General features: G+C 38.2%; 1 protein-coding gene across 7 annotated transcripts in view; it reads right to left on the bottom strand.

The window, feature by feature from the left end:
• NAV3 (neuron navigator 3) overlaps nt 1-24,972 on the bottom strand; it is an 883,898-nt gene that overhangs the window by 174,360 nt on the left and 684,566 nt on the right. For all 7 annotated transcript variants that reach the window (XM_061124990.1, XM_061124999.1, XM_061125026.1 and 4 more), the window contains 2 exons: nt 23,769-24,795; nt 10,646-10,761 (listed from right to left, as the gene is read on the bottom strand). In XM_061124990.1, coding sequence (XP_060980973.1) covers nt 10,646-10,761; nt 23,769-24,795 — 1,143 coding nt within the window. The remainder of the gene's footprint in view (nt 1-10,645; nt 10,762-23,768; nt 24,796-24,972) is intronic.

The raw sequence follows: 24,972 nt of genomic DNA, 5'->3' as shown, positions 1-24,972 counted from the left end.
GTCACGATGTTTTTTTTTTTAAAGTCAGTAGGAAGAACAGAAGCTCTATGGCTCATGCAAAAGGGCATCTCCTTAAAACTCCATCCTCCTTTCAGGAGCAGACCCGACTTACCCAACAAGTCAGTGTAAAGGGCCTCTTCCAGATCGCCCAGCATCGTCAGGATGACGTCTTCATCCAGATGGGCTGTGCCTTCCCGCAGGCAGCTTTCTCCCTCCTCTTCAGCCCAGCTCCGGCTGAGGCTGCTGGGCCTGGAGGACACATTTTCGTCTTCAGACCGGCTGTCTTCATCACTGTCACCTTCCAAGCCTCTGCTGGAAGTCCACTCCTCTAAGTTCTCACTGCCTGAGCGGCTGGCGGGCAGGAGGCTCCAGGCCCCAGGGAGGCTTGTGTGATACAGGGACTGCACAGAGCGGGATGAGCACCTGGAGAGGGAGCGCCTCTCTGCATAGCTGGATTCCCTCTGGCTGGCCTTGGCGGCATTTCCAAACCAGTTGGAAATGCGCACAGCAGGGCGCCTCTCCCCCTCGCTGGTGAGGGACAGGCTGGTCAGAGATTTCTGCTTCTGGAGACAAGCTCTCTTTGGCCTTCCTTCTTTGCTCCGAAACACAGAGAGTCCAGCCGGCCGCTGCATGTCTCTCTTTATTGGCTTCTTTTTCAGTTAGACTTCATATTGTCTTTCGCTTATAATTAACACATGCACTTCAAGAAAAGTCCAGGCCAGGCTCACACATTCATGTTAGATTCTAGAGCTGTAGCACAGTCAATGAGTTGCCCACGATTCGTCTTGCCACGTCATCACCCTCATCAGCAGTACTCACAAACATTTTCCTTGGACATATCGGAAGCAGAAGAGAGTTCACCAGACACTTCTCCAGCTGCAAAGTAGCCCAGGAAGACAACTACGTTTTCCAGTCTTCATCCAATCACATGTCTCAGCAGGGAGATGGGTCCACATTTCCCTCTATCGCTTCTGTGTTCCCAAATGCGAGGAAGTAAAGCACAAGCACCCCAGATGTCTCTGGCTGTGTTTCCCACCCCTCCCCCCGCCCCGTCTCTCACCAGCCCTTCACTGATCTGGGTCTGCAGCCCTTAACTCCGGAGGAACTGACACGGTGTGGCATGCAGAGCCTCCTCCTCAGAGCCCCGTAAGAGCAGATTAAGCGCTAAAGCCAGCCCTGCACGAGCCTCTCGTCTTTTAGTATTCCACCTGCATTCGGAGATCTACGGCTCTCCCCTGCTGCTGCAGTGGATGCTGCTGGCTGCCATGGCAGCAAACATCCTGCTAAATTAAAACAGAGGCACGGAAGCGGCTGTCCAGCCTAGCATGCCACAGGTTTCAAAGCCAAGCCTGAATGAGATGCTGCACGATTAACCCTCTTCATGTTTAAATCACTCTAGGCTACCCCGCCTCAGATACAGAGGCATGCGCGCGGGCGCACACACACACTCACACACACACTTACTCACTCACTCTCACACATAACACACACTCCACAACACTGAGAATGACAGACTAATTCTCCATAGCTGCAGGCAGCCGAAGCAGGCAGACCTGCCTCCCGAATGTTGGGATTCGTGCTATAAAAGCACAAATCAAATTCAAGTGTAAAGGACCTAAAAAATAGAGCATGACACTCTCCACCGGCAGGCAGATAATGGCTTACAGGGAAAGACTTCACCTTCTCTTTTAAAGAGCAAATTCAAGGGCTTTTTATTTTGAGGATGTTTAATTTTATACAATTCTACTGTACAATAAAAATCAAGATTTCTTCCTAAAAAATAGCAAAAAAAATTTAAAAAATAGCAAAAAATAAAACCTTTAAAAGTTTTTCTTTTTTTTTTTTTAATTTTGAGAAGGGATATTTTTACTCAAAGCATATAATTGAGAGTTAATGGCTAAGTGTGTGGAAGACAGTGACATGCCAAAAACATAAGATGTATATTGTGTTTTCTGACATGGAGCATTTTTCCTAGTCTATTCTATAAACCTATCACTGTGTAATCAGCTCTTTATTTTTAATCTTTTGATAAAAAGCAGAAAACCTAAAGGGTAAATTTCTTGTATTTATCTTGCACTGGTTACAATTACCATTCTGAAATTCTGATTTTAGGAAGACTTTGAAAATACTTATCAAGTGTAGTAGAGACCACATTCTACTGAGAGCTAATGAGAAGAGTATCAAGGAAAAGCTCATGAGAGTGTTTCTGTCCATAAACATTCCTCTCTAAAAGGGGAAAGCATGGAGAAACAGATTAAAATATTTATCTCATTCAAAGTGATATAATTCCCTAGCACATAATTTTCTGAGTTAATATGATCAAATTAATTCTGATTTTTCACCTCATATTACTAACTTCAACTAGGGGTCGTTGTTGCTATTTGCTTAGTCATGTCAGATTCTTCTGCGACCACATGGACTGCCAGGCTCCTCTGTCCATTGGATTCACCAGGCAAAAATACTGGAGTGGATTGCCATTTCCTTCCCCAGGGGATCTTCCTGACCCAGGGATTGAACCCAGGTCTCCCACATTAGCAGGTGGATTCTTAACCACTGAGCCACCAGGGAAGGCCGAGGCTGGGGGTAGGGGATGCCCAATCCTCTAACTATATAAATTATCATTACAATGTATACTGCCTACACCTTTACATATGGTAACAACGTACTCCGCAAAACTGTTTCTTATGCTCAAGCTTAAGAGGGACCACCAGTACACAGATACATAAAAGAGAATCAAATGGAAAGAATGGCAATTATTTGCGATAAAAAATGTTGCGACTCAATGAACCTGTGAATTGTAAGTATAGATTCTCAATTCTCCACTTGTCAAAAATAAATTATGTTTATATAAAATGTGCTTAAGTCTCCCCTGGTGGCTCAGTGATTAAGAATCCCCCTGCCAATGCTGGAGCCTCAGGTTTAGTCTCTGACGCTGGAAGATCCCACCTGCTGCATGCAGATCAACTCTTGAACTTGTGCCCTAGGGCCTGGGAGTGGCCGCTACTGAAGCCTGCCTGTCCTAGGGCCTGTGCTCTGCAAGGAGGAGCCACCCAATTAGAAGCTCGCACACTGAAACTAAAGCGCAGTCCTGCTGGCGGCGGCCAGGGAAAAGCCTGCGCTGCAACAAAGACCCAGCACAGCCAGAAATAAATAATAAATAAATATATCGTGCTTACATAAAATGAAGGTACAAAGCCTAAATCACAGAAGCCAAAAACTGTCCTACATCATTTCATAAAGTGTTGTTTTTAAAGATTAGAATGCTACTCCACTTTGGAGTTTTGTTTTGCTTTGTCTTTCTTCATTTGGAGTTATTGTGATCCAGTGAATCACTAGATTACAAGACCAGAGTAAATTTGTTAAGGTTAGAAAACATTAATTTGTATGATAGGTATCATGCTGAAGTACACATGTAGCATCTTCTAAAGTCTTACAGATTCACCAAAAATGGAATTCTTATGCTTTAAGCATCAAGAGTTGAGCATATATAAGTAAAAGCAATAATGATGCCCTCTCTTTATACAAGGAAACTTGTGTAACAGTCAGCTTAGGCCAGCGGTTCTCAAACCTAAATGTTCAGAACCTGTCTGAGGGTTTATTACAACTTATCTGGTGGTGCCCCATCCCCAGCCCTATTCATTCAGACAGTCTGAAAGGAGCTTGAGACTTTGCATTTCTAACATATTCCCAGGTGATGTAGTTGATACTGCGGGCTCTGGAACCCCACTTTAAGAACGTATAGGCTGAGACTAGTGGTTTTCAACTGGGTCCTCCAGAGGGGATATTTAGCAGTATCAGGAGACAGTTTTATTTGTCACAAATAGGGGAGTGGTGTTTCTGACACCTGGAAGGTAGAGGCCAATGATGCTGCTACACATGCTACAATGGCAGGGAACCTCCTCACACCCAACAAAGAATTATGCAGACTACGTATCAGTGGTTCCAAGGTTGAAAAATTCTGGCTTAGATTAAGTTATACTGTATTTATAAACGATTTAGAAATGTCAGTGGCTTACATTAACAAAGATGCACTTTTGCTCACATTAATGTCCACTCTATGTTGGCTGCAGTTCTGATCCAGGTACCCTTCATACTAAGAACCATACTGAAAGAGCAACTTCCCATAGTCTGGGATGTGTTGATGTGAAAGAGGGAAAAAGAGATGAGAAATACCAGATCCTGCTCAAGAATGGCTGTCATTTTTCCATTCATGATTATTGGTCAAATGAATCCACATGGTCCATTCTGATCCAGTGGAGCAAAACATATAATCTTCCTGTATGAGTGAATTTAGGAAAGGGTGGCTAAGCTCACGGGATTCAGTAATGAGGGGGTGGTTATTCTGAAGACATAATCCTAATAGAGAAAAGGATCAAAAGGGCATTTGTGTTTGTTTCTTTGTTTAAAGACACTGTCAACTTGTAGTTATAGTAGTTCTTCCTCTGGGAACCATATCCTTAAGTCCTTAAGTTTACCCTGAACAACAGCTGGGAACCTAATTATTGCTTCTCTAGAGGCAGTTATCTCTACTTACTTTGGGAGTACATTTAAACATGGGTGTATTCATACGTATTTACATTAAACTGTTTAAATCTATGTTACACAAGGTGGAAGAGCAAGCCTCAGAGCATAAGAGACAAACACGCCCAATCAATGCTGAAAATGTGAATCACTCTAATTTAGCCCATACCTCACATAAAACATAGCTACTACAATGTTCTGAGAAGGAATGTTTTTGAGCTGTTTAGTAAGCATAATTATTAAGTAACCATTTAAGTAGAAAATCTAAACTGATTTAAAACGACCTGAGCTTGATCATCTTAGTCTTTATAAACGTCCAAGAAAGAGGCAAGATAAATGATCATTTACAAAGGTCTTAAATATGAAGTATTTCCCATTATTCAAAACAAAGTCTGTAAAGTCAGAAAAAGACACATGTAACCATTAGTTTATCTCTTTGTTTAATCTAAATTCTTACTTCCTGAATCTATCCAAATATTTAATTACGTCTGTATAAATGACATATTGGCTTTGCTGATTCTGTTTCAGCTTGGCATCTACCATCATTTTTCAGTTGAATATAAATTCTAGATAAAGGTTAAAAAGTGGATTAAATAAATGTGATATACATTGGTGGATAGCCTTATGCCAAACAAGGGACATGTGTGGATATATGTACTAAAATATATCTAAAAACTTTCTAAATGATTCCAGTGAAATGAAAAGTAGAGCTCACTTTACATCTGGCAGAATCTCTTGGCACTTGATGAAAGGGATGGTTTCTGAGGCCAAATTCTTTTTGTCAATGAAATAGAGAATAAAACCCAAGCCAAGCGGTAAAATCTAAACCGTTAATTCAGCTGAACTTGTAATGTTGAGAGCATGGCATGACTCCTAAAGGATAGGCTGGAAGCAAGAAGCTCATTCACTCTGTGTCACAAATTACATGAAACACATCACCTGACTGCAATACTTAATAGAAACATCATCATTAGAATGGGTGAGTATTACTAGTTTGCTCCCCAAGAACATGGGGAACATGGGAAACAATAGGAAACTTGAGAGAAACACATAGAGACTTTGGAGGGATAGAAGGTTTCCAAACTGTGAAAGTCTTGGAATTCCTCTAGAAAATGCTATTTTTATTGAGTGTCATTCATTTCTGATATTTATATTTACACCTCAATTTAACTACATTTTTAACTTCTGGGACCATTTAATCACGAAGACACTGTTCTTATAAATTCACATGAGTTATATGACAAGCTGAGCTTCCTAGGTAACTTAGTGAATCCCTCTAACAATTCTGCTTTTCAAAATGAACCATTCAGGTTTGCTCTCTAACAGTATCAGAGAACTTTATAGGTCATGCATCTCATAGGTCATGCAATAGAGGTGCTCTTAATGTTTGTTTAAGCACAAAAGGGGATTTTTTTTAGTAACACAACATAAACAGGCAGGGAAGAAGGGAGAGAGAGTTTCTGATATGGCTGGTTCAAGAGATCAGACATTGATCTCTCCTACTTTAGGTTCTGTTTTCTCTACATTTGTTTCACGGGAGGGTGAAGGTAACTGCTAGCACCTTCAGGCTTTCTTTCAATTAACTTCGGATCTAGTGGAAAAACACGTCTCTTTCCTAACAGTCAAGTAAAGTTCTGAGACTGATTCTCACTGGTTCCAATTCAACTCAATTGGGTCACATGTCCAACCCTGAAAGACTCACTGTGGTCAACAGAACGGGTTGTTCTGAATGGATCTGCTTGGGTAAATTTCATCTGCACCACATGAACAAAGGTTGATGAGGCTATGGTTGGTTCCCAAAAAGAAAATCAAGGCACTGTTTTTAGAAGATGTGGCAATGCGGTCAGGTAAGACTGTATCAGGACATCAAGGTATGTCCATTGTGAAGCCAATGATATTTAAGATACAGAGCATCTAACTTGATTGAGCCCCTTTCTAAACAGTGCAATTTTGTATTTTTTAAATTATTTTCAGGCTTTTTCAAATTGTATAGCCTCTAAAAATTCACAAAATCTGAACTTACTCAGTCAAGACTAACTGTATCAGAGGAGTTCTATATTATTTACATGAATGAGGTCCCCACAGCAACATTTAGCAGTGAGGGTTCAACAATAACACTAGCATTGAAGCTGTGGGTTAAGAAAATCCAAAATGTGCTTAATTTTACAACAAGAAATAGATGAAATAGTAAGGTAAGTAATTTTGTTTTCAAATTTTTTTCACTGAAGTTATTTTTTCCTGGAATATTATTTGCTGATTTCTTTATTCATTAGAATTCTACTATACACATGTGTGATCTTCTTTTAAGCCCTAAATAAATTTTTACAGCAAAGTTAGTTGTTCCCATAAATCTAGTAATTCAATTATTCATGGTGTTAGTTTCTCTCTTATTCCTCTATAGGAGAACTCATGTCTTAGTCATGTGTGTTTTCCCAGTCCTTGGCATGCTTGGCATTTATAAAGTACTGGTGATGATTACTGAAAAGATGAATGGAATAAAAACCACATCTCATAATAATTCTATGAGTTTATTAAGCATTATTATAGTCACCTCATAAAAAAGGGAACCAACGAACAATTCAAACAGCTAAATAATAGTAATACAAAAGCCAGAGTTAATTTTTTCTACTTCCTAGAACATTTACCTTCTCATATCTCACACTGTCTTTGAAGAAATATTATATGGGCCAGCCTAAGGCATGGTTTAGCAATAAAATCAAGTGTTTGTGTAGTTTGTGGTTTCTGTAGCAATAAGAGAAATCAGAAAGAGAAAGAAAGTGGTGGAAGGGATTGACAAAAGTTGTTTATTTTTATGATTGGAGAGAGAGCAGCATCCTGTGGGCTATAGAGTGATTTGGTATAGAGGGAGATATTAAAGAGGTAGAGGAGAAACTAATTCAAATAAAAGTGGAGTAAATAGGTATACAGGCTGACCACTGGAAAAGACCCTGATGCTGGGAAAGACTGAAGGCAGAAGATGACGACGACAGAGGATGAGATAGTTGGATGGCGTTACCGACTCAAAGGACATGAGTTTGAGCAAACTCCAGGAGATAGTGCAGGACAGGGAAGCCTGGTGTGCTGCAGTCCATGGGGTCACAGAGAGCCGATCATGACTTAGCAACTGAACAACAACAAATAAGTACAAATGCTGGGCATGGGTAGTTATGGTGGCAGGGGTTTGTGAAAGTTTTTTCTCCGCTTAAGTGGTGTTGGAGATTTGAGAAGCAGAGGAAAGGTATAAAATTGTCATCCAAAACCTTGAGATGGTTCTTAGATGACAAACAAGAGTAAATGCACCAGAGAAATATAGAATGATTGCCAGGCAGCATTAATTACTCAGTTGAGGTTGGTGGTCATGAATGTAAAGCGAATCACATCAACATGTCACGTGTTTTTCTCCAGGTTCATTCATTGCTGGTACAGACTAGGTGAAGATTTGAATGTCACCAGGTCTATGGTTTCATCCAATGGGTACAATGCAGTAAGAGTGGGGTAAGGGAGTAAAGAATACATGCAAAAGTAAAACCATATTCTGTCACTATAGGAAATCATCTGATTAAGGAAGGAAGAAAGGATATGTAGAGTTTGGTGAGGGTAAGTAAAAGGTAGTGGGATCAATGATTTAGACATCTTAGAACCAGTGGTGTTGTCAGAGAATGAAAGGGAGGGCACTGAAAAGAAAGGAGGTTGTCATGAGCAAGAGTGGGCTGCATGCAATTGGAATTATAGAGAAGGTGCAGATTCTGATGATGTCCAGATCTAGGGTACAAACGGGAGAGTAAGTACCTCAAGGAGGGATAAGAAGACAAGATCATTAGAAGAAACGCCAGGGTTTGCCATCCCGCTGGTCTACTTCCCTATGACTGTCATCCTCTCATCACTGCTTTATCAGTATTCTCTCACCTAGATTTCTCCGATTATGGTACTCCAATGATAGCTTACTGAATATAAGTAAATATCTTCCTTCCATGAAACCTCCAGTTTGCATTGACAGAAATTTTCAATATTCCACTACAGACTCACTTTAAAAACATGATCATAAGAATGACACAATCAAATCAGCCTCATTTTAGCACTTATTTGCCATTTTCTTTCTTTTATTATATTCCTATCTAAATTATAGACTCAAATCTATGATTCTACATCAATAATTATTATAAAAACTAACATTATACCTTCTAATAAATCTATCAGGCTATTGTATTATGTTAAAGTCTAGTTTATATTTCACTTTCAAATATTTTATTAAAATCAGAACATTAAATGGAAATTTTTAAAAAATTCCAGTTTTATTGAGATAGAATTGGCATATATCACTGTATAAGTTTAAGGTGTACAACATAATGATTTGACTTACATAAGTAGAAATATTAGCTGGAAGTATGAAAAAATGATCAAATGCTCAAAAGAGTAAAAAAACTGAAGAAAGAATCAAACGTGTTATTGATTCAGAGATACTAAGTGATATTCTAATTTCAGAAAAACAAGTTTCTTTGTAAAATTCACATAAAAATCAGAAGTCAAAGTGTAATAAAAGCATTTTCTCCTACAGATTTGAGTCCTTGTATGTTGTAGACATACTGGTACTATTTGAAGGCATTCATGAATAAAGAAATGTGTAAAACATGTACATCTCCATAGCACACTATGTTTAAATAATATATAGTCACAATACAGATACATATCATCAATCACCATGGGGTTATCTGGAACTATGGGAAACTGGCACCTTCTCCTAGTGATTGAAAAAATCTACAAATTGTTAAAGCAATTACCCCCATAACATCCCCATAGCTATGCCTAGGCATTACCATTTCAGCCCTTAGGCTGCACTGACGCATTTTGATTCCCACATGAAAACTCCAAAGCCTGATGATACCATGGACGTTAAATCCAAAAGGAACACCTGGGATGCTGCACTGTTATTGTGGTCAGTACCCACTGGTGGATACTGCAGTAACAGCTAATGCTTGCCAAAGTGTTTAAAGTCTGATGAAGTGAGGACGTTTCTTAACTTCCAAATTTGTGATATGGTTAGGCTCATGAGCTTCAGAGTGGTATTTTGAGTCCTTGGAGTACTGTGGTAATTTAAAAAAATTAAATAGCTCTTTTAGTTTTTTCTTTAGGAATAGACAAGGGCTGAGCCAGAGATTTATTGAACTAACCAACATACCTCTATGTCTATGCATTCTTATACTTGGAAACAGATAAAATGTTCTTAAACCCTCTTCCCTCTTGTTGTTCAGTTGCCCAGTCATGTCCGACTCTTTGCGACCCCATGGACTGCAGCATGCCAAGCTTCCCTGTCCCTCACCATCTCCTGGAGTTTGCCCAAGTTCATGTTCATCACATCAGTGATGCCTTCCAGTGATCTCATCCTCTGATTTCTGCCTTCTCCTTCTGCCTTCAATCTTTCCCAGAATCAGGGATTTTTTTCTCCTTAGGAGCAGTGTATTGTGTTAAGAGCCTACTTAGTTCCTTGTGAATATGGACCTGTATATAATAAAATTATACCAAAAGCTTTCGCTATGTGCCTAGGCTTATCCAGATCCTAGAAAAAACAATGCACTAATGCTGAGAATCTGACAAATTGGGTCTTGAATTTGCATATGGCATTTTTTTACATTATTTATATAAAATTTAAAAATTTCCATAATTAGATTTTTCACAGAATACACATTTAGAGCCACTCTGCAGAAATATACAAAATAATACAGAACTGAAGATCAAGTAGGGTTGGATTGGCCATGAAATTTTAACATTCCCACCTGATCATTAATACTTTTTAAATCTGCAAATACATTCAAGTACTGCCTTATTAACAACAGAAGTCTCTCTAGATTGTCTCTGACAGTATTCAACTTGACTGAGGGCAACAATTACTTAAAATCTCAGCCTCTGAGAGCACTACCCTTCTTTACAGAATTCTTTACATAACAACAAAGAGATCATTCTAAGCAGAACAGTCAAATACCTAAACATCTCTCAAGCATGAAATGTACACAGTCCATATATGCCTAAGGGAAAACAGTATAGCACAAATATGACTTAATAAAAAAGACTTATGTAGAGAGATTACAAGAATTCTGAGTTTGACCTGTGCATCAATCAGGTCACTTACCAGATATCTCCTCTAGGCACTGCTTAGCTGTCTTACTGTATGATAGGTCCATCTTAGTAGGACTGGTACAGGAGTCGGCAGATGGTAAAGAGGTGCCTTCATTTTCTGAATGAGCTCTGAAATTAACCAAGAAGACAGAAATACAGATTGCTGTCATCAGGGACTCCTCAAAGTTCTCTAATACAAGAAGAAATCAATGTATTAAAAGTTTTCTATTAAGGTGCATGAGCATTTCTTTATGTCTGAGAAATTTCTTTATTTTTCACATAAAACCGAGATACATGGGTTATAGTGAGATATTAAATCAGATTTCCTTATTTTTCACATTCAATCCAAGTTGTAATGAGATATTAAATCAGATATCTTAGACTTTTCTAAGTTTGAAAGCTTGTAATTACCAATGTATTTTTTTTTTTTTGACAAAAGGTTTGAAAAGATTCTTTTTTCTTTTTGCTGTTTTAGAGAAAGTCTGGTTAAATTATGTTTTCTGAGAATAATAAATGCATTGAAAGTAACCCAAATATTCTTTCTCTGAAAATTCTATAAAATATATCCTAAAATACAAAGTATATGTAAAATAAATACTGACTTTGCTATGGGCTATAAATGTCACTATGATGTTTTCATTTCAGAAAAAAGTCAATCAAAAATAAATTCTCATTCTGAAAACCCCCTTTTTATATTGCTTTATATTTGTCTATATATGTGCGTGGATATGTATTTGTGTGTGATTAATGTGTAAAGATTGGCTCTAACTAAATAAGAAGCTCTCCACAGAGGGACTGCATATGTTTTGATAGTCCAGTCTTCATGCAATGCTTCTTCCTTTTATGCCCAGGCAAATGTTTTAAGAGGCTCTATCTTTCTTTATGCAGTTTCAAAATCTACATATATTTGGCCAAGAACACCACATATTTAGAAAGTCCACACCATGAAGGAAAAGAGAAAGAAGGAGACAAGACAATACAGCATTTTGGAATTTGCTCTTCACAGTTACCTCATTTGTTTGGGGTCCCATTCCTACAGGGTTTGGACCATGGAAAGTGATCACTAAATATTTCTTACTTTTAAAAAAAATCTAAAAAGAATATTTATATGTGAAAGAAAAATTCAGTATATCTTTAATAAATTTTCACCTAATATCTTACTTTTATTTTAAATCCTGGTTTTAAGAGAAAATAAAGTGTAGTCACTGATGTTAGAAATATTTTTTTAAATTTATCTGATATATCTAGAAAGTCTGAAAATTTCATTAGGATCTTAATAAAAAATGGAAAATTAAATATTGTGTGTATGTATACAGGAACTGATGTAATAAAAGAAAGATAGAGGAATGCAAGAGTTCATAAAAAGCTGTGCCTTGACCTCCAGTGCTTTCTGGCAGACATTCCTAATTTTCAGGCAAAGTCCCAAATAACAAATACTTATTTCTCTCCTATTTTGACAGCACTTCACACTCTCACAGTGTGACATTTGTGTAATTATTTCATAAATGTTCATCTCCAAAGTAGAGTCCATTCTCCGTATTTGAGCTCACCGTTATACTCCAATACCTAGCCCCACGTCTAACATATATATGAATGGATAAATCTTATCAGTAGTGATTATAAAATAGTGTTCTTGGTGGGTAAAGTATATGGAACGAAGCATGGGATAATGATGCATGCTTTGGGCCTGGTTGGAAACTTGGCTCCCTAAGCAGTTATTAACTCATGTGACCTTCTAAAGTAACTTAGCTCCTCTGAACCTCAATTTGCTTATGTGCAAAAGTAAAGAAAAATATGTTCTTCACAAAATAACTGTGAGCTCAAGTGCTATAATTACTAAAGGTCTGGAAAAGTATTCTCTTGAGGCTTGTGGGATTCTGGCCAATGTTAAAATGTGGGAGCATGTCTGGCTCTCTGTGCTATTTATTTTCTTCTGCGGCCCCCAGGGTCTCCTATTTCCCCTGTCTATTGTCCATGCCCACTCACTTCTGAAGTTCCTCTATTCCTCCACTTGGATCTTTACTTTTGAGTCATTGCACCTCCTCGGCCTACTCTTTAGCCCGGTGTCTATGAATGAGGGGGGAAACATTCCTCTGACACTTTCTAAGGATTGTTATCACTTGCAGAAGAAGTTTAAATTGATGACATATAGTGAAATAGGAGACCGTGGGAAAGAGTCCTGGCTGCCTGCCAGGAAGTCTCTGGGAGGAATGGGTGGTTAGGTGAACTGGCTGGGAGCCGGGGTAGTCTACAGTCACACAGGTCAGAATTCACAGCCTGGCCTCTCAGACGCCGAGTCACGGAGAGCAGTTCTCAAAGATGGTTGTCTAATGCCCAACGCCAACTGGGTCTTACTAGAACAAAACCTGAGCTATCTCAGGAATCAAAATACTTGTAGCCGTGTTAGTTATAAAGATGCAGAGCATCTCCCTCTAGGAAAATCTCTACAGAGCAAAAGAATATTAACAATGTATTTTGGGAGTAGAGTTTTTCTTTGCTGCAAATAAACACACCTTAAAAAGTACTTCTCAGTGTATGGCTATCTTCCTTAGTATATGAAACCTGGTATTTAATTCCATTGGCTAAGTCCCCACCCTTAGATAAAAAATATTCAAACTTCAGTCTTAGAAACCTTTGTTTTATTTTATTTTTTAATGTGACAGTGAACAATTTCTGGCTGATTTGCTCTTTAGCTGTGTTCCTCCTTTTTCTCCATTGCTGTTTTTAGTTTAGGTCACTAGAGATAATTTTATTTATACCATATTTTCACATTATTTGGTGTATGTGTCACTATATTCCCTATCTGAGCTACCTACAATAGCAATGATAGAGCAACAGACTGATTAAGGGAAGGAACATAAATAAGTTTAACTTCAAAGAATTATAAAAAGACCCGAGAAATCATCTTTGGGTTGTATTCACATGTATATGGTTCCAGACCTCCTGCTCTACATATGTTTTAAGCCATCCATTTCTCCACGATTTGCACCTCATTATTTGTTAAAGTGGAGTCAGATTTTAACTCTAGTCTCTAGAGGGACAATCAACGTTAACTGGTAAAGATTTAACTTTTATACAAATGATCAAAGAAGTTCAGTTTACACTCTGAATTCTCTCAGCATGTCCTCTATTTTTGTGTATGCTTCATTCCAGTAAAATAAAAGGCTCCAGGGATGATTCATAAAATAACTCATGAAGATATAAGAATCAATAGTGTTCTCTAAACAAAAGGTACAGTCACAGTGGCATCACTCACTGCTTCCATGTAATTTGATATTGAACTCTCCTCATATTGACTGGGAAAAGGAAAAAAAAAAGAGTATCATGAAGTTCCTTCAAACTATTTAGAAGACATTATCCTGTGCAGACTATCTGACTGTGCATTTACAACATGGTCAACATGTAACAAGTACTTATTGAAACTGTAAGATAGGGCATGGCAAAAACACCATTTAATTTATTTAGAGTTCTAATATTAATATATTAGTGCTAGCATCTGTTACTAACAGTCTTAGTAGCTAAAAGCAGATTTCACCAATGATTAACACAAAATTTATTTCCTGTTTAAGTGAACTCATTATGTGCCAAGTGCTATGCCTAGTGTTTTATCTAGGGCTGGTTGCTTCTAAAACTCATGTGTTGAAACCAGCGTGATGATATGAGGAGTTAGAGCCTTTGGGAGGTGATAGGATCATGAGGATGGAGCCCTTCTGTATGGGATTAGTGCCCTTATAAAAGAGATCTTGGACAGGTCCCTCACCCCTTCTACCATGTGAGGACAGAATGAGAAGACAGTCATCAGAAACCAGGAACCAGGCTCTCATCAGATACCAAATCTGCCGGCACTCTGATCCTAAACTTCCCAGCCTCCAGAACTATGAGAAATAAATGTTAGTTGTTTCAGCCACCTAGTCTATGCTATTCTTATTAGAGTAGCCAGAACAGACTAAGACACTGGTAATGTAGGTGCTGTGGATAAATTAAGGGTTTTAGAGGTTTAACAGTTTGCCGTGTATAACAAGCTGGTAGATACTTAAACTGTATTTAAACCTGGCATATTATAAATATTGTTTAATGAACCACTACCCTACAATTTAACTCCATCCAAGTGTCTCTGGATACTGAGCATGTTAATGTATGTGATGTCTCCCCAGATAACAGATAGCTTAGCTACTAAGTTATTAACCAAGAATTAATAAAGTAACAGTACTCAATGGTCTAACCTTAATTTTATGCTTTACTACTTTAAACTTTTAGTTTTAAGAAAAGGAAGCTATTATGCATGCCATCTAAAGGAATTCAGCAATACATCTAGATACTATCAGTGTTCAGATTTTCAATTTCACAAATAGATGTGTTGCACATTGGTTTATATAAAAAAAAAATCTATCCATATGAATTCATCTTTATATGGATATACCAGTCACAAATGTGGACACAAACAAAATTGGTTTGCATCAGCAACATTAGCCAATGGTCTTATAGTTCCTGCTTTATAAAATCAATATAAAATAAAGAAAAATCAAGTATCTTTCTAAAAGCAGTTATTTCCTTATTGGTGGGGGGCAGTCAGGTGACAGCCAGGCGAAGGCCAGCAATCTGCCAGGATGAAGAGCAGGCCAGGATGGATGGGACATTTGTTAGATTTGTATGTTGTGGGAGGGTGATGAGCAAATAAGAAACTATACTGAGGATAGTGGGGGCCAGGCTTGTCAGGTGACAAAAGAAGGTACAATTGTGGAAAGGAGAAAGCCAGACGAAACTTTGCATGTTGATTTGGAATTGGAGGCATTGTGAATTATCTAATAGATGCCTCACTGATACTGAGATAAATGCATGTATGTGTGTATACACCTATATATATTTCACTATTTAGGAAACCTAGAGTCAGTGAGATCAGGCTCCTAAATACTATTCTTCACAAAAGAACTCAAGGCACCATAGGTAAAGGCTCACGTTAAGTCAGTGAGAGTACATGATGAGTCTAGATTGGCTTGAGCCAAAACTAAACAGTTATGAAAGAATAATGGAGTGAGCTGAAGTCAGTGTGAAGAGCATCCCAGTAGCCTGATTTGAGAAAATTTAAACATCACAATAAAGAGTCATTATTGACAGATTATAATCCATTGACGACAAGAGGAGTCCATCAGTCCACAAAATTTAAGGTGAGGGAGAGGGACAGAGTATATGAGAAGGAAAAGGAAGAGGGGAAAGAGGAGAAAAATAAGAAGGGGCATCATTTTCTAAAAGTTGTATGGCAAGGCATACATGCAGATGGAATTAGAAATCACATGACATCAATTGGAGTAAACGATTAATTTAGGCAAGAAATCTCAATGCATGCTAAAAACCCGTGGGTGAAAGTGGATCAGGGGATAGAATTTTTATAGAGTCTCCAAATATCTTCCCATAAAAATATATGTGAAATAGAAATGGGGCAAAATAACTATAGAGTAGAAAACTAGCAAACAATATCTCAAACTAGTGAACAAATTCAACATCACTAAGATGGGAAATATTAATATTATTGATACCTGAAAGGAAGGAAGCAGAAAAAAAATCCAGCATCATTTCTGTGACATTCTAGACAAAAAGTATATTTGTGGGTCTAATCGTGAGAAACTATCAAACAACCCCACACTAAGAAATAGTCTGCAAAATGCTTGCCTTCAAGGACTTCCCTGGTAGTCCAGGGGTTGAGACTTCGTGCTCCAAATGAAAGGGACTCCAGTTCAATCCCTGGTGGGGGAAATAAGACCTTACATGCTGTGAAATTAAAAAAAAAATCTTTTCCAAGAAAAGATGAAATATAGGAAAAAGAAACAGTAGTGGTTTGGCTGGGCAATCTGGCACTGAAGCTTGTAAGCTAAATACAGAAAGGGCAGTTTACCAAGCTTGGCCAACTTGGCCATCTTCTACACAACAGACCCTCTTCTAGCTTTGGCTCTGTATTACTACTTAAAATCCTGCTGTGTGAGGGAGGTTAAACTGCTACCCCATACCCTATGCAGATACTTATATCCAATCTAGCAGAGACAAGTTTGCAACGCAAGCTTTCAGTAAGCTTTAGTTTGTGCTAATGACCAATTATGCCCAGTTCACATAAAACCACAAGTGCAGCGTAATCTGTAATAACAGCTGCAGGGCTTACAGAAGTTTTATCTGCAAGATGGTTATATGCCTCACATTTCAATCTCTGTAAACTCACAACCTCCTACTCAATATACTGGTTCAACAAACAATTTAAACTTAAAACCATACGAGTAAGCATTTTCAAAACTAAGGTTTTGCATTCTTTGCCTTTCAGAACATAGTATACTCAGGTGCCAATTTTCTGTGTCACTTTCTAGGCAAATCTGAGATGTCCAAAATCTTGTTAGAACCTAAATCTTTCCTGAAAACCCCTAATGTTGTTGTTCAAGACACATTGTATCAAACAAAAGGAAACCTCTAAATTCAGACTTTCTTAACCTGATTTTATAAACCAAATGTGTATAGAAGGTTTCTGCTTATATTTAATATTTAATCAGTGGATTTAAGAAGCACATTGATTTTTCTCTAGTTTAACAATGTTTTGCCTTATCTAAAGATTGAGTTCATTTTTTTTTCCTTTGTGAAATACCCGCCCCCCCCCCCATTCTCTCTCTTTGCCTTTAGATGTTTGCTCTATGTCCAATATACTCTTTTCTTGACATTTACTACAAATGGTCAGAAAATAACAAAGAACACATAGACCTCAAACTCATCAGTTATGAATCTGATTAACAGCTATTTTGAAATTTATTGGGTGCTGTTAAAAATACTGAGGTTTAGAGAAAATGTACAGGTCTTTCATTCCTCCTTGACTAACTTCACTATTCATGTATCTTTACAAGCACAACAAGTATCGCTGTGAAGTAATGAAAGTAAAAGAAATAGAAGAAAAAATGACACATGGAAAGAGGGGAGGCAATTTTGAAGGTCCAAAGGAGCTAAGGTACAATTTTTGAACTCCAGGCAAGGAAAACAAGTTTGAAGATTGTAACATAGAGGGTAGACACCAAGAAAGGAGAGGAACATGGAAAAGTAAGCTATTCTTGTCAAGTATGTTCTTACTCTTTATCTTTCTTTTCTTCCTATAATCAGTACCTCTAATTCAAGTTTAACAAAGCTGACTCTGAAAGTCAGTAAATGTCTCCTTCATCCAGCCACTGAACCTGGTATATCCTCCCTGACCTCTCCCACTAACAATTTACTTACACAAGAAGACAAAGTAAATTTTCAGATTGTGCTGCATACCCATGCTCTCAAGTGCTAGAGACTACACACTCACACAAAGTTAAAGTGTTTGACATTCAAGGGTTTCTAATCAGGCTCATTCAAGGGTTTACTATGATCAGGCTCCATTAATCTTTGTTTCTAGGAAAACTGATCTTGCCAACAACCTACGTATCTTGTGTTGACCCTGTATATTTGGTTCCTTTAGCCTTAACATTTCCTTATCTGCCCATCTCATCTCTAAATGTTCAACTCTCACTTCTCTTTCAGAATCCAGCTTAAGTGCTACTTTCCGATTCCAACAGCTAGCAGTAATTTTCCATTTTTCAAAATCTCAGTTGCCAAATCTGGTTCACTACTGTTTTGTTTTTTGTTTTTTTTCTTTACATTTCCTGCTTCATTCTGTGGTTATGTTTGAGTCAGTCTGTTTTCTACTACACTGTGGACCACAGAAAGAAAATAATACATGGGATGTGTGATGTTTCACTCTGACCCTGATGCCTTATAAAATAAAGCTATTTAGCAGGAAGTCAAAAGGGGGGAGGGGAATACATCAATTACATGAATGAATGTCCTGAAGAGTAAATACGGTTTCATTTTGTAAACATTTTAGAGTTGTTTATATTTCAACTAAGCTTTACCATTTACAGGAATGAAAGACTTCTGACTTTTTCTTACTCCATTGTACATTTTTGGCAGTGTTTCTATTCTTCTATAGTGGGTGAGTCTAAGCCATGATGATGGTGTTTCATTCAGTTTTTATTTGGTTCCTATTGCGGGAGGCTTGTCCTGGGCAATTATGCTACCAAATAAAAATAGACAAGACTCTTGTTTTTCATTGAGTTTATGTTACAGCTGGAGGTGGCTGAATTCACACTTGTCAATAAGTAAACAAAAAGAACAGTGGATGGTGATAAACTATGAACAAAACACAAGAGAATAATATAGCGTACAATTCTGGCAAGAGGCATTGTGAGTGTTCCTTCGGATTAGATAGCTAAAGATGGACTGTGTTAATAAGCATCATGTAAGTAGAGATCTGATGAAAAGGAGCCGCTCTGATCCAGGAGAAAGTCCTTATATGCAGAGAGAACGTCTATGACAAAGTCCCCAAAGCAGGACAAGTTAGTTTGCTGAGAACAGCAGGAATGCAGGGATGCAGGGAGTGTAGTTTAAGGGCTAGATAGAGGCCAGATTGTGTAGGAACTTGCAGGGCTTGGTAAGAAGCTTGGGTTTTATTAAGTGTCATGGAAAGCCAATAGACGGTCTTATGAACTTAAATGACATAAAATTTATTCTGCCAGAAGACTAGAGTCCCTGTTGTGCAAAGGATGTTACTGCAAAGAGAAGACTCACTGGAAACTAGGTGGAAATTGGTGGTACCATGCCTTGGGCCAAGGGAGGAGGGTGGAAATAGAAAGAAACATACAAGTAAGGGGTGCTTTAGAGGAAGAGACAATAGGACTAGCTGAAAATAAGACATGTTGGGAGGGAATGATTGAAAGAGAAAAATGAAATATGGATTCATTGTAAATTTTCTTCCTAGTTTCCCCATGAAGTAATCATGGATTCTAACCTCTAGTCTAGCAGTTACTAGCATTTGCATACTATTTAGCAATTTGCCTGTTATTTTTTCCATCATGCTTGGATTGTAAAAATGTCAAGTCTGGATGATGCCATAACATTCTTCTTTCCACCTGACAAATTCTAACTCATCTTTTAAGTCTTATCTGTTCTTTCACCTTTTCTTTAATGCATACATTGACTCGACCCTCACACAAGAGTCAGGAAAACTGTTCTACATTATTTGTTGTATACATTTATGAGAACAATGAATTTTTTAAAAGTTCTTGATTAAATTCTTATCATCATCACCAATATACTGACCCCCCACAGAGCAGAGACCCCCCCCCTTTTTTTTTTTTAATTGTTTGTAACTCTTATAACATAGTATTTTCAGAATGAGTAATGAGTACATAAAAGAAAAAAAAAACTTTGGTGATTTTCTTTTACTTAAACTATGGAAACTGGTCACTGTATCACTTAAGAATCTTCAGTAGTCACCTTAACACTTAAAAAGATAGCCTAATCCATTTATATAGGTCTAAATATTGGAAATTTCTTATAGTAAATTACAATCTTTTTCAAGTTTTCATCTTGATTTTAGTGCTATCCACACATTAAATGGATAAGGTATGTCAAATTCAGAACTACTTTTATCACATTGTAGTGATAAATGAGCTACAGGAACTTAATATAGAATATCCTTGCACTGTACAGGAGTAGGTCTAATATAAAATTCATTAACTTCTAGAACTCAACATTATATTTATAGGACATTGAACATTCAATTTGCAGTAAAGAGTATTATGAAGCAAATATTAAAGTCCCCAAAGGAATAATTAATAACCAGCATGACCTAGAAGTAGGCTGAGAACAGGGAAAAATATACATCACCCATCAATCTTCTCATTATATAAAGGTTATTTAATTTTCTTTAAATATCAAACATATGCATGTTTATACATATATATATATATACACACATAAATATGTATTTTAAATTTATTCTACTTAAAAGCGGTAAAGTATTTTCCATTATAAATGAATTCTGATGAAGAGATCTACAAATCTGCTATTGACATTTTCCCAGCCAGAATTTCCCTAGTAACAATATCCCCTATTTCTACATGTACAGAAAGAACTGCTAAGCAAAGGAGAGCACGCTACAGATTCAGGCATATATGGGTTCAAAGGCAAACTCCTGCTAGCCCTGTGACTTTAAGGGATTATTATTATTCTGCCTTGAAATTGCTGCTTCTTCATCCCTGTAAAATGCTATTATATCCCTTTTTCATGGGTTTATGACACAGTTTAAATGAAAAAAAAATGAATAAAAATTTTGTAATAGAGACTTGCATTACATAAGCACTCGACAAACACTATTATAAAATAGTACATTATTTTTATCAAATGATTAGCAACATTAGGAAAGTCTGTCAGGGATCTTCCAAGAAAAATTTGTAAACGGTGTCAGAGTAGTCAGAGTTGAAAAGACATTGGGGTCACAAAAGCCGTATGATGTGACTCTACAACTTTCACTGACTGTTAAGAAGCTTGAAAACTGACTAAGATGATTTATATTATCATTAATAAATTATTCTGAATTTATAAAACACTTCAAGCAACCTTTGCCTCATGTAGACTATGATGTGACATTTCTGATTAAGTGGTTTTATTTGTTTTCAATTACTTTAAATTATTGGAAATAAAACACAGAATTAATGACATTTATAAGCAATTTACTCTGAATCTGGCTCTGTACTTAAGTCTTTACACAAGATTGTCCTAATTTAATCTTTAAAACAACCAAATGAGTAACAAATATGGTAGATATTCGATCATACTTTACAGTTTCTATAGGTTAGAAACTGAAGTCTGGGGAAGGTCATTTACAACGTGGTAGATACTGTTACTAGCCCTGTATAAGTATCAACTCATTTAACCTTCAAATTGCCTTATGAGGAAGCTTCTATTATTACTACCTCCATTTTACAGATTATAAAAAATGAGGTCCAGAGTCTTTAAATGTATTACACATAGTCATATGACTAACAAGTGATGTCATCAAGATTTCAACCCAGGGAACCAGGCTCTTGGGGCCACTGTCTCAACAATACAAGGTGCTATTTCTGAACCATGGTAGAACACACAGACTTGACAGCCTGCAATCCTAGCTACTTGGCTATATTACCTCACGTTTGTAGCTTCATATTAAAGAGTGCAAACAGAAGCTGAAAGAGGCTGGAGAATTTGGCCAAGTCACACAGCTGATTCACACTTTAACCTCTAAACTATGCTGCTTCCTCTCCTAAATAGCAAAGGCTATACCTTCAAATGGAAATCACTAAATCTGTACCCACTGGATATGTTATTGCAAACAACCCAAAACATCTGCTGCTACTTACAAAAAGAAGCTTGCTAAATTGGTGGGTATGTCCTTTCTGCTTGGATTTATACTTTCCTGTGAAATTCATCTGTGGTGATTTGAAATGAGGGACATTTTTACGGAATATATTTGAGAGCCACAAGAGTTCTGAGTGTGACGTATTTCAAACTTGATAATTTCTTCTTATATCATTGAAATGTGGATTATGATTCCAACATCTTAAATTTTTTTTGTCAGGTAGGGTCTCTGGAGTTAAAAGGCTCTGCTGACTCCCGCTGTAATGGGGGTGAGGCAGGGATGCCCTCGAGCAGTCCCGCTCAGCCGCTGGTCTGCAGCCCAGCATGCCCCTCCCCCAAGCGAGCGGCCGTTAGAGCAACTGTCAGGGAGCAACCGTTACTGATCCCGCTCACACATTGGCTGGCGCTGCAGGGGGCCCCGCCCCCCGCCTTGTATAAAGACAGTCTGGATTCAGACTGAGGGAAGACGGGTTTTGAGACACTAGTCTGCCATCTTCTTGGTCTGCTAGCTTTCTGATTAAGGTCATTATTCCTTGACCCAGCAACCCGTCTCTGGATGTACTGCCCTGCCTTGCAGCGAGCAGAGTGAGTTTGGACACCATGCGATTTTAATACAACAGTTTTAAATGGATCATTGCTATTAGTCAGAAGAGCAGACTTAAATAAGGTAACCTAAGATCTGAAATTCGGTAACTAAACATTTGTTTGAATGAGTACATAAAGCGGAGCGGGGGGTAGGTGGGGGAGAATGGGGGGAAATCACTGAAAGCACTTAGGTTTTTCAGGGAGGGAAAACAAAGCATTATAATTATTTTCTTAAAAGACTCATATATTCAATACATTTAATAAAATTTGAAACAATATAATGTTGAGCATTTCCTATTTGTAGTAAATGCTTCATCCTATTTTTCCTGTAGATAAACTATACAACTGCCAAAATTATAGGCATTATTCCTCTCCAGTAACCTCTTTACTGAAAAGACAGGGAATGAAAATGGTGACACAACAGTACTGACATTTCTGACTGATTAAAATGTACCACAAAACAATAGGCACAATGTATCCTTTTTAGAGCTATATAGTAGGATATATATTTGAAAATATAGCATGTGCTATATATTTTAATACATGAAAACTAAAATATAAATAAAACAAAAAGTTAATAAAGTATAAATATAATAATTACATAGGTCATTATTTGTGCCTAGAAACACAGGCCTAGCTGTGGAAAGTTAATATACATTTTATGTTGGGAAAACAATGCCTTATAAACAACATATAACAAACATGTACAAGGTGCCGGAATATATAATAAGCATCTTATATGCATTATGCCTGTTATTCTTCCCAACTCAGCAAGTTAGATACTATTCCTCTTTGACACTTGAAAATAATGAGATTAAGGATGTTAAATTTATTGTCCAAAAGCATATATAGGTGATAAGTGGCATACCTGAATATCAAGTCTACATATGCCTGATTCTAGAACCTGCACCCTTAACCATTAGGGTCTACTTTCTCCCATGGGTGAAATATCTCTAAACTCCATAAAAACAAGAATTATTTTAAATGACTAATAAAATTATTTTGAATGACTAATAGTAAGAGGCCCAAGAGAAAAATCATGGCACCTGGGTTCTCTTTTGCCTTGGACAATGAGTGGGTTCACTTTCAAAGGCCTCCATTTCCTGAGTAGAGAGGGGAATAAAAGCGGGAGAGGGGGAGGACAAGAGGACTACCAGACTGGATACGGGAGCTTTTCTCTTAAAATTTTTCATTCTGGGCCTCTAACTTCAGAGTGAACCATTGTTACACAACGACTATGTGAAACAGGACTTTGCAACCTTCCTCATGACACTCTGGGTACGCGTCCTGTCATTGTTTAAAGCTGTGGAGAAGAGAGGCCACCTTACCTATAGATGAACGGCGCCACAGTGGCGGTATTTGGGTGGCTGTGTTGCTGCTGCTGAGGGAGGTGGACAGCACCATTTCCCATGCTCTGCCCACTGCCTTGCACCACTAAACCAACAGAGGAACCTGCCAGAGAAGCGTGGCTGCTTTCCCTTCCTTCCAAGGGAGCGGGGCAACTCGATGTGCTTGCTTTCTCAGTGGTTCCGGGTTTAGGGAAGGACTGGGAAGGGCTTCCCTTGGTAGTCCTGAACTTTTCAGACTCTTTGCTTGCTGAGTTGCCAGGTGAAACAGTCTGCTTTGCTGTTGGCACCTTTGAGCCCGGCTTTGGAATTCCACTGGAAGAGGGGATTAAGCTTTCCTTCTTGGCTGCTGTCGTCTTGCTACCCTTTGGGATTAAGCTTGCAATTTTAGAGGTCTTTTTTGGAGCCGTCTCCATCATCTGATCTTTCTCGTCCTTGACCAGCTTTTCAGTACAAACTTTACTTTTGTCCCTGTTCTTTTCCTCTTTTTCCTTTGGCTGTAGCAAAGACTTTTTATTGCTGAGATTTTTGCTTCCAGCTTTCGGAGGGGCTAATTTCGGTGACACTTTGGGGCTGCTGTTTGTTGAACCACCGCTGTTGAGACCACTGTTCAAACCTTCCATTTCACCAGATTCAGAAAAGGCATCATCTTCCTTCACGCCATCACTGGGTCCTGAACTGGCAGACTGCGGGGGGCGTAAAGCGGTCCGGGCATTGACCAGCTTGAATTTCTCAAGCATGGATTTCTGTCCTGAGGGAGCTGTTTTGGCCCCTTCTGAGGCAGGGGGCTTCAGTCTGTCTGCAGACGGTGTGGGAGAGGCGGCTGGGCTGGCCTGCTTCACGGTGAGCATGGTGGAGGTGGCGCTGTGCTTGGCATTCATGGACTTGCTGCGCCAAGGCTTGCTGGTGCTCGGAGAAGGGATGGCGGAGGCCGGGGGCTGCCCCGCCGTTCCGGGAGGCTGGATGTTACCATTTACCCCTGAAGATGGCTGAGGTCCTTTGGAGGAATCTGGACATGGTTAAGAACAAACATTGTTAAAAGGCTGATTAGTTTTTGATCATTTATATCAAGCTACTTTTTTGAAGGCTATAAGAAAATAAGGCTTATTGTCATACAAGTACTTACAGTGCATGAGTGTTAACTTACTTTCCCCTCAGCAATCTCATTATGATATGAATTTTTATA

The sequence above is a fragment of the Dama dama genome, chromosome 3 (assembly GCF_033118175.1).
Source record: "Dama dama isolate Ldn47 chromosome 3, ASM3311817v1, whole genome shotgun sequence".
Taxonomy (NCBI): domain Eukaryota; kingdom Metazoa; phylum Chordata; class Mammalia; order Artiodactyla; family Cervidae; genus Dama; species Dama dama.
This window is presented reverse-complemented; position numbering and strand designations above follow the sequence as displayed.